General features: G+C 44.9%; 1 protein-coding gene across 1 annotated transcript in view; it reads left to right on the forward strand.

Annotated features, from left to right (window-relative positions):
• The first annotated feature begins 1,939 nt into the window (after positions 1–1,939).
• LOC102835700 (alpha-1A adrenergic receptor-like) overlaps positions 1,940–10,134 on the forward strand; it is a 113,338-nt gene continuing 105,143 nt past the window's right edge. Inside the window, exon 1 of the mRNA XM_006864364.1 lies at positions 1,940–3,090. Within this exon, the coding sequence (XP_006864426.1) occupies positions 2,208–3,090 (883 nt within the window). The 5' untranslated portion in view covers positions 1,940–2,207. The remainder of the gene's footprint in view (positions 3,091–10,134) is intronic.

The raw sequence follows: 10,134 nt of genomic DNA on the forward strand, positions 1-10,134 counted from the left end.
ATATTAAAAGGGTGATTGTGGAGTTATTGGTCGCCCTCCTTTTAAAAAAAAAAATTCATTATTTAGAAATTTCCAGGTAAAGTGATAGCGATCCCAAAAAGCTTGCAGACATCTGTGTAGAAGGGGTGAGTCATTTGGAGCAAAAGGACTAGCCTAGCTATGGTTTGATCTTCTGAGAGACGGTCACCTATCTCCCCCTTCTCAGAAAGGAGGTGACAAATCAGCTTCTGGGACCCGAGCCTTGTCCGCTCCCACCCGCGCGCGCGCGCGAGCTGTGGGACTCCGCTTCGGCTCTTCAGGTGCGTGAGCAGAGGCGCTGGGAACAGGGCACCGACTTCCCTTCCCGAAGGGCGGGATGGATGCGGACAGATCTCCCCCGACCTCCAGGTGAGATGGAAACCCCACTTATCCCCAGACCCTCTCTTTTTCACCCATTTTTATACCAGCACTCCTTCTCCCACCCTGTTCTCATACATTTTGTGAAGTTAGCTCCTAGTTAACAAGTGTCTTGTTAACTAACCCCATAACAGTCGCCCCAAAGTAGGGAAAAACGGATTTCTGTAGTTGCTTGTTTTCAGGACAGTCAGGAAGGTTTTAACTTTGTGAATCACAGTAGCCCGGAACCCTGCCTCGGGGACCAACCCCGTAATCTTTAGAAGGCTAGGTAAACACAGCCTTTGCTCTACGTCTGATTCCCCATGGTCGGTTGACAGTTATGAAACCACAGGGTTCTTTTGCAGCCCAGAAAATCCAGTGGCGCGCCGCCTTGATTTTACGCCTACAAAATCTGCAGCGATTGTCACTTACAAAGCCCTCTCCGCGGAAGGAAGCCCACCCCCCTCCTTCCGCATCTCCCCTGCAGCCCGGGTGTGGCATCTAGCTGGGGCCCTGTGCGAATTGCAGACCCTGTGGCTTGGAAAGCAGCCCTGGGTCGACCTGGGGTCGTGTCCAGCCCTCGGGATCCGCCAGACTTTGATCGGACCTGGCTCTCGGGCTCGTTTGGTTTGTTCACGGACCTACGCGCTCCGCAGAGCCCAAGTATGAATTCCTTGGCGGTGAGCGTGCGCATGGCACTGTCCCTATGGTCGGTTCCAGGGTCACAGAGGTTCCTTCTCCCAGGTCGCCCCACGAGGTGACTAGGAAGCAATCTGTTCAAAATGCAACCCTATAGATCCTTTAAATTCCACCGGCTGGGAGAGACACACTAGCCAGCCGCAGTCTCGCCGCTGGGCTTGCGTTATTTTAATTTCGCGGTCTTGGAGCTCGGATCTGGCCGTGGGGCGCTGCAGCTCTAGGAGTTTTTTTTCTTTCGGATCTTGAACCGGGCGGGAAGACTCGCCGCTGAGCGTGTGAAAGCAGGTTCCCAACCGCTAGGGCGTGGGAGGGGGCAGGGGTTGAGTGCGCGTCTCCACCTCCACCCCCACCCCGCGTCACCTCCGCGGAGGCCTGGAGAAGCGGTTCCTCCATAGAAGAGTCCACAGGGCTCCCAGTCAGGGTTCCACCGCCCGTCACGGTGGGCACGTCACCCTCCCCAGGGCCGTTGGTTCACAGGCAACCTTTCTCTTTGGGCTCTTTCAGGAGGAAGCGGGCTATCTCTGGTTCAGCAGCCTCCGGGATCCTGGCAAACATTTCACACCCATGACCCGTCGGCCTAAAATCTGGGTTGAGTTAGAGCCCATTCTTCCTCCTCTTCAGAGACAGGACACCCTGATTGCGGGCGGGAAGCAGCGCCCAGATGCCAGGAGTCCCCGACCTTGAGCTTCGACGGCAGACCTGGACTCGCCATGGTTTGGGAGAAAACTGACGCATGGAGTTCTGAATTCCAAATTGTGCACAGAATGCTGTATCCTCTAGCTACCCAGACGGATCCGACAGTGCTGGAAAGCGGACTCCTGTAATTTACAGGATTGCCTATTTACAACTTGTCTCCTTGAGCTTCCGGGTGGAGGGGGTCCGCGCTCAAACCCGCGTGTCCCTGGCCATGTCGTCTTTAATGCCCTGCCCCTTTAGTGTACCTTCTGAGGGTATCCAGGGCTGGCTGGGGTTGCTTCCCATCGGCGCTCTCCTACTCACCCCCAACCAAACCCTGGGGGTAGGACTCCCCAGAGCCCAGACCTTTTGACTCCTGCTATCTTGCTGCAGCCTCCGCCCCCGCCTGGGGGGTGGCCCTCGAGAGCCGGACCTCTCCCGGCCCGCGACAAAGGACCATGGTGTTTCTCTCCGGAAATGCCTCGGACAGCTCCAACTGCACTCACTCGCCTGCACCGGTGAACATTTCTAAGGCCATTCTGCTCGGGGTGATCTTGGGCGGCCTTATCATTTTCGGGGTGCTAGGAAACATCCTAGTGATCCTCTCGGTGGCTTGTCACCGGCATCTGCACTCGGTCACTCACTACTACATCGTCAACTTGGCCGTGGCCGACCTTCTACTCACTTCCACAGTGCTGCCCTTCTCTGCCATCTTCGAGATCTTGGGCTACTGGGCCTTCGGCAGGGTCTTTTGCAATATCTGGGCGGCAGTGGACGTCCTGTGCTGCACAGCGTCCATCATGGGACTTTGTATTATATCCATCGACCGCTACATCGGCGTGAGCTACCCACTGCGATATCCTACCATTGTGACGCAGAGGAGGGGTCTCATGGCTCTACTCTGCGTCTGGGCTCTTGCTCTTGTTATCTCCATAGGGCCTCTGTTCGGCTGGAGGCAGCCGGCTCCGGACGATGAGACTATCTGCCAGATCACGGAGGAGCCAGGCTATGTGCTATTCTCAGCTCTGGGCTCCTTCTACGTCCCTCTTGCCATCATCCTAGTCATGTATTGCCGAGTCTATGTGGTGGCCAAGAGGGAGAGTCGGGGCCTCAAGTCCGGCCTCAAGACCGACAAGTCGGACTCTGAACAGGTGACGCTCCGCATCCATCGAAAAAACGTCCCTACAGGGGGCAACGGAACGTCTAGCGCCAAGAACAAGACAAACTTCTCAGTGAGGCTCCTCAAGTTTTCCAGAGAGAAGAAAGCGGCCAAAACGCTAGGCATTGTGGTCGGCTGCTTCGTCCTCTGCTGGCTGCCTTTTTTCTTAGTGATGCCTATTGGTAAGTCTGAACGATCTCATCTTATTTCTTGGGAGCTTCATCCTCTTCCCCTTCTGCTACTCTAGAACACAACTAGGAGTGGAAAAGGAAAGAGCTGCATTTCAAATAGCAAAGCTACCCGGGCAGTTTGGAAAGGTTCCTTTGCAAATTTGTGGATTTGCATTGTCTCCTTATATTGTGTCTTAGGGCGACTTTTCAAATACTGTAAAGTGGCTTCCAGCTGATGCAGATTAATTGGTCTCCTTAATAATAATGTCAACTTTTCTTAATGCCTTTCAGCATGTGTTGAATTAAATACATCTGTCCTCTTTCAAGTCTTTCACTGTGTCCTTAGGCAAGGGCTGTGTAATGACACTTAACCTCTGCTATGATTTGCAAATCCTCTTGACAGGAAAATAATCAAGCCTCTAATATTAGATTCAATTATCCTGTAAGTGCTAGTTATAATGATCTGCTTGTACTCTGTATCTTGGTTAATTTTATTTTCTAGATTCAATATGGAAGAAAGTATGGTGAGCCACTAACAGGATAAAAATAATAATTTTATGTACAAATCAATTTAAGCCTTAAAGAAGTCACCATAATGTTTCTAATAGTGTTACTTTGTTTGGATTGTTAAGTGCTTTTGAGTTGGTTTCTACTCATAGTGACCCTGTATAGGGTTTCCAAGGAACAGCTGGTAGCTTTGAACTGCTGATTTTGTGGTTCACAGTCCAGTGCTGATCCTACAGCGCCACACCAGGAGTTCACTACTCTTATCCGGAATCATCCAGAAAATTGCAGATGCTACTGCTTGAAAATAGTACAATAATTTTACAAATCCAATTTTTACAGATGCTAAATTAGCTGTTGTCAAAACTAATTAGCTCATTGGGAGTATCATCAGCAAGCTGATCCACTTAGAATAATCATCTATCTCTAAATGGCTTCAATGAGATCCCAAAATAGTTGTTTGTTATTTTTAGTTTGTGAGTTTAAATATAGATCCACACATTAGTTATCCACTAACTGTAGCAAACGGAAAAGTCTTCATAAGAATTAATAAAAGCCCCATTCCAATGCTTTAGAGCCACATTTAAACAGCCTGTGCTTCACCTACTTTGATTTGCAACTCTGTACAGTAGTGGTAGCAGCTGTTGACTTTTGAGTGCCATACATTTTACTAGGCACTTTGTTTCATTAGTCCTCTCAGCAACTCAGTGAAGTTAAGTGTTAGCATCTTGAAATCACAAGTGGGAAGAAGGTGTCAGGACTGTACTCTCTACTAGTATAGTACGGATCACATGTTGCTATTTAAATACAAAGTAAATTAAAACCAAATCAAACCCACTGCCTTCAAATTAATTCCAACTCATAGTAACTCTATAAGGCAGGTAGCACTGCCTCATAGTGTTTCCAAGGCTACAATTCTTTATGGAAGCAGACTGCCATATCTTTCTTCCAAGGAGCTACCGGTGGTTTCAAACCAACACTTCCATTAACAGCCAACACACTTAACCACTGAACCCCCAGGGCTTCTTCAAAGTTACTTAAAATTAATAAAATTTATGTCTACTAGCTGCCTGCCAAGTGCTAACCAGTCACACATGACTAGTAGCTATTGTTTTGGACCACAGAGCTTGAGAACATTTTTTCATTGCATATACTTCTATTTAGAAATGCTGTTACAGAGATCACCCCCACTTCACTCTCTGGCCTTCCATCATGCCTGCTCATCATTGTTGTTTACTTTACTCCTGGAATTATATCACATTTTTTAGTTTATCTAAACACTAGCTGCTCCTCGGAAACCCTGTACAGGGTCGCTATGGGTCGGAATCGACTCGACTGCACTTAACAACAACAACAAACAACTCATTACCTGAGCCACTGCCTGTTTACTTACTTCCCTGCATCCCATCTCTTACTCCCTCCTGAAGTTTGTATATTTATTCATTCATTAGCTCACTCAACAAGTTTGTGAAGGGACAAAACACTGGATACAGAGCCAGATGGTGACCGACTGGCAGTCTGGGTCTCTGGTGGTGACTGAGCTCAGTGGGGACATAAGGCATGATTGCTTGGATCCTGATGTCCTCTAGTAAAAGTTGGACTCTGATTTTCTAGTTCTAGCCTCCCTCATGGAACTGGATCTCTCAGGGAGTTAGTATTGGAGAAGTAAGGATTTTATGGAAAAATAGCATTCGGAATCAATGGGCTACCTTTGTCCTGGTGTGGCGCTAATCATGAGGTTGATGGTTCGAATCCACCAGTCACTCCTTGAAAATCGTATACAGGGTCCCGATAAGTTGGAACTGGCTTGACAGCACTTAACAACAGCAACAATAAGAGCTGGATAACAGGAAGGGAAACAAGCCCTGGTGGCTAACTGGTAGTTCAAACCCACTAACCACTTTGGCAGAGAAAGATGTAGTTCTCTGCTCTTATAAAGACCTTGTTGCTGTTAAGTGCCGTCGAGCTGGTCCCAACTCATAGCGACCCTATATAGGGTTTTCCAAGGAGCAGCTAATGAGTTTGAATCGCTGACCTTGTGGTTCAAATTGACCTTTTGGTCCAGTGCTTTAGTCCATAACACCATACCTTTTAAGAAGCCCTAAGGAGCAGTTAGTTTTACTCTGTCTTGCAGGGTCACCATGATTTGGAATCACCTTTGTGGCAGTGAGGTTGGCTTTGGGGTTTGACTAGGCTGCCCAATAGAGCAAAAGATCCCTACATCCACCCTTCTGTGGTCTACAGATTCCTTTTGACACCAAATGAGTCAAAGACCATTTCTTCCATCATTATTGGCTATATAATGAATAGCAGGCATTGTGTTAGACAATGAGAATTAAAGAAATGAAAAAATAATACATTATTTGTCCTCAACAGGCTCACAATCTAGTTAAGGGGAGTAATTATGAATAATTATTATAAGCCTATGAGATTGGGCCTCACAGTGCTGAAGAATACAACAGTTAATTGTGTATAGGACTCACTGTGGAAGCTTCCAAGGCAGCAACAGTGAGCAGAGATTTAAGGAAGATGGTACTGCTTTTGCTGAACCATCTGTGAGATGGTATTTGTTCTTATTAGCTATCTTAAGTACAATTTTTCAGGCAGAATCGGCACAGAAGAATAAATGTGCCATTTGATTAGCGGCCACAAGGGGCGTGAGCTCTTTTAGTATGACAACTACTGTCCTGGGAAGAAGAGGTTATCTATCTGTCTGTTCTAGGCTGTGGGAGAGCAGTGGAATTAGGATGGAAGAGTGGGAGGTGGCTATGATGCGTGTGATATATACAACTGAGAGGTGAAGCCCCTTGTGTGATAGCAATCTTCCAAGATTACAAAGTGGGCCACCACTCAGAGTAATCACTGCTCACCCCTCCTGTGTTTTGTGACAAGACATTGCCTTCTTACTGCCCCATGCTTCCCTCTACCCTAAACGCTTCCCACCAGAGCTGGGCTTGTTGCTGTATGGAGTGGTGTGATTACAAGAAGGAACCTGGCTTGACTGCTCCCAAGTCTAAATCTTGCCAGCCTTGTTTCTTTTCGCATTGTAAATGTTTGGTTAAAATTCAAAATCCCCAGGGAAGCTAGGGTTGGGGCCATAATTGAGATTGTTATCAGTCATTTATGTCGTAGAATGAATGCTTTTAAAAACAAGTTTTGATTGTAGATTTGAATAGAGAGAATATGAAGGGACTAATCTTCCCCTTATGAAATAAGATGAAAGGTAAAAAAAATATCTATCCATGGCCTGAAATATGTAATATCGAAAGTGCATACTCTTTGTCTATTTCATCCTTTTATCTAGAACTCACTAGTCCCTGAGATTCAAGCCTAGACTTAATTTTTCATATAACAGTGGCTAACATAGCACTTAACACACAGACTAGATGGCAATATTTTTTTTTTTATCATAATGTTGCTACAAAGAGTGGATACACTTGGATATCTGAGAGAAACCATCAGAAAACAGACAAGAAAGTAACACTGAACCTATTCACTAATTGAATACAAAATATGGCATCATTATTGGACTCAGATCATTGCTATTACCTGTAAATCAAAGGTTGCCCCATTGGGCTGAGATGGGGCTCATGTGGACTTGGCATATTTGAGAATTACATGGGAAAGGGGCAAGAGACAGCACAGTAGTGGGGAGGAAGAATGCATTCTAAATGGTTGGGGAAGGGAGAGTTGGCTGGGAGTTATCAGGTGGGAATAGTGAAACAGAGAATGATTCATTCAGCAAAAATTTAGTGACCATCTATGTCAGGCAGCTAGACAATCACTGGAAATTGAGACAAAATCCTGACTTAATGAAGCCTGAAGAAAAAAAGCTTGAATTAATACATAATAAAATTTCAAATGTTAATATGTGAAACAAGGAAACTGGGTGCTAATAATACTGACTCCTTTGAGGATGCCCAAGCTAGCTAAAGGGAAAGTGCTACTTGCCTGTAGGCACACAGCTACCATGCTGATTCTTACCAGCAAGGCTGACCTCTCAGAAACAATGGTGTAAAGAGAATCGCAAAGACCTTGTGATCTGAATGTGAGTCCAATTTTTCAGCTACTTTTGCTACACCACAAAGTGTCCCAAAACGTAATGGTTTAAAGCAGCAACTATTTTATGACTCATGACGATGTGAGTCAGGAATGAGTCACGGCACAGTGACTGGAGCTGGCTGTCACTCTCAGTGTCACACTCTCTTCCTCCAGTTGTCTGCATGCATTTCCTTAGAGTGGCAGCTCTCTTCCAAGACAATAAGTAGAAACTGCCAGGCTTTTAAGTGTCACTTCTACCTCATCCTGTGGTCCAAGAAAATGATGGCGTCATCTAGGTTCAAGAGGAAAGGACATAGACTCATCTCTCCCATGGAAGAGTAGCAGAGATGAGGGGATTGTGGTCATCTTGCAGAATATCTATCTCATATGCATATTAAATAGCATTTCTCCTTCATTACTCCATCATTCATTGAGAACTTCTCATGTATTGAACTTTGTGCAATACAGAGTTAAACCAGTCCTTGCCTTCCTGAATGAAGACTTCTATCTCCAAACCAAAAAATTAAACCCACTCATAGTGACCCTATAGGACAGAATAGAACTACCCATAGAGGTCCCCAGTTGCTAAATCTTTATGGAAGGCAGTGGCTACATCTCCTCAGAGTGGCTGGTGGTTTGAACTGCCAATGTTCTGTTAGCAGTCACGCACCTTAACCACTGTGTCACTGGCTCTCTCTTTCCAACCTCTAAGGGAAGACAAACATTTATCAAATAGCCACATAAAAAATCTTATACTGTGTAAAGTGCAGCAAGGGGAATGTGGACAATGTAAACATATACTGTGGGTAAGAGTGACCCTATGCGGGGAGGTCAGCAAAGGCTTTCTGGGAAACCTATTTTTGAGTGGAGATCTGTAGAATGAATATGTGTTCTGTACTCATAAGGCAAGGGAGGGGAGAGAATGGACAATAACTCCAGCCAGGCAGACCTCATGTCCATGAAGGTTTTCAAGAAGGCCAGTGGATAAATGTTGACCAATAGAACTGAAAAGAGAAGGACCTGACCAAATGAGTCTGTACCTTTATTTTTGGTTTTGTTTTTTGATGAGGTTTTGCTTTAATCCTAAATTGACTAGGAAGCAGAAATGGCACAATCAAGTTTGTATTTGAAAAGATCAAAGGCTTAGTGAAAAGAAGATGTGGATAGACTAGTCGGGAGACCTCTACCTAGGTCAGATGGTGGTGGTGGTGGTGATATGCTGTGGAGTTGGTTCTGACTCATAGCGACTCTGTACAGGGTTTCTGAGGCTGTAAATCTTTACAGGAGCAGAAATCCTCATCCTTCTCTCATGGAACTGCTGGTAGATTCGAACTGCTGATCTTGAGGTTATCAGCCCAACTCGTAAATGCAATCCTTCTAACATGCTGATGAAAATATTTACTTCCAAAAACTACTGCATAGTTGTGGATTGGCTCTTTTATCTTTGCCTCCAGAGTAGATTGCCCAGAAAACCTTTCTGGTGATCACAAATAATGTAACCAGTCTTGACTAGAAATTAATTTTGGCTCTTTCCAAAAGATAAATCTGGCAATGAAGATTTGCTGTCTCCTTCAAAAGAATATGCTGCAGGTTCAGAAGACAACCACAGTGAGTTCTGACAATATTTGGGACAATTGCTGACTCTTTCAAATCAGGCTGTACATAGACAAGTTACTTCTTTGAAGGAGACAGCACTTAGTGATGAGTGCATTCCCATGTTTTCTTACTTTATGTTTGGGTGTCCAGAGAATCTTGAATCTAAGCAAGTTTAAAAAGGACACTTTTCTAAAGTATTTTTTTCTTTAGAAATTTTACTGTGTTTTAATTTTGCTATTTTGTTTGACAATTTGGCACTGGCATAATGTTTATTTCCTTTCTCAATTGCACATTTCTTTGTAAGTTGAACATTTTCACCATATTTTTAATAGTTATTTTTATTTTGTATTGTGTAGAATAGCATGTCTGTGCTTTTTGGCCATTTTTTTTCTTCATCAAGTTGTTTTTCTATTTCTTTTGATTAATAAACTCATTTTATATATCAATGATATCATTCATTTATCATATATACTGAAATGCCAATTTTCTTATGCTGTATTCAGATATACTGAGTTTCCAAAAACTATGTTATCTTCCACAGAAACAAACATACAAACACACATTTTTGTTAAATTCTATAAGCTCTGTTTGGCCTGGTAATTTATACAGTGTATTTATATGCTTAGTCTCTCTTAGACGACTTGGCCTTTCCAATTTCTACCCCTTCTCCTGGACATGCTCTAAGATGATGTTGTTGTTGTTGTTGTCAGGTGCCATCGAGTCAGAGCCGACTCATAGCGACCCCATGCACAGCACAACGAAACAATGTCCAATCCTGGGCCAACCTCACTACCACTGCCACACTTGAGTCCATCAACGTTGCCACCTGGCCAATCCATCTCGTTAGGGGTCTTCCTCTTTTTCTCTGACCCTCCACCTTACCCAGCATGACATCCTTCTCCAGCGACTGTTTCC

This window comes from Chrysochloris asiatica, unplaced genomic scaffold, assembly GCF_000296735.1.
Source record: "Chrysochloris asiatica unplaced genomic scaffold, ChrAsi1.0 scaffold00064, whole genome shotgun sequence".
Lineage (NCBI taxonomy): Eukaryota > Metazoa > Chordata > Mammalia > Afrosoricida > Chrysochloridae > Chrysochloris > Chrysochloris asiatica.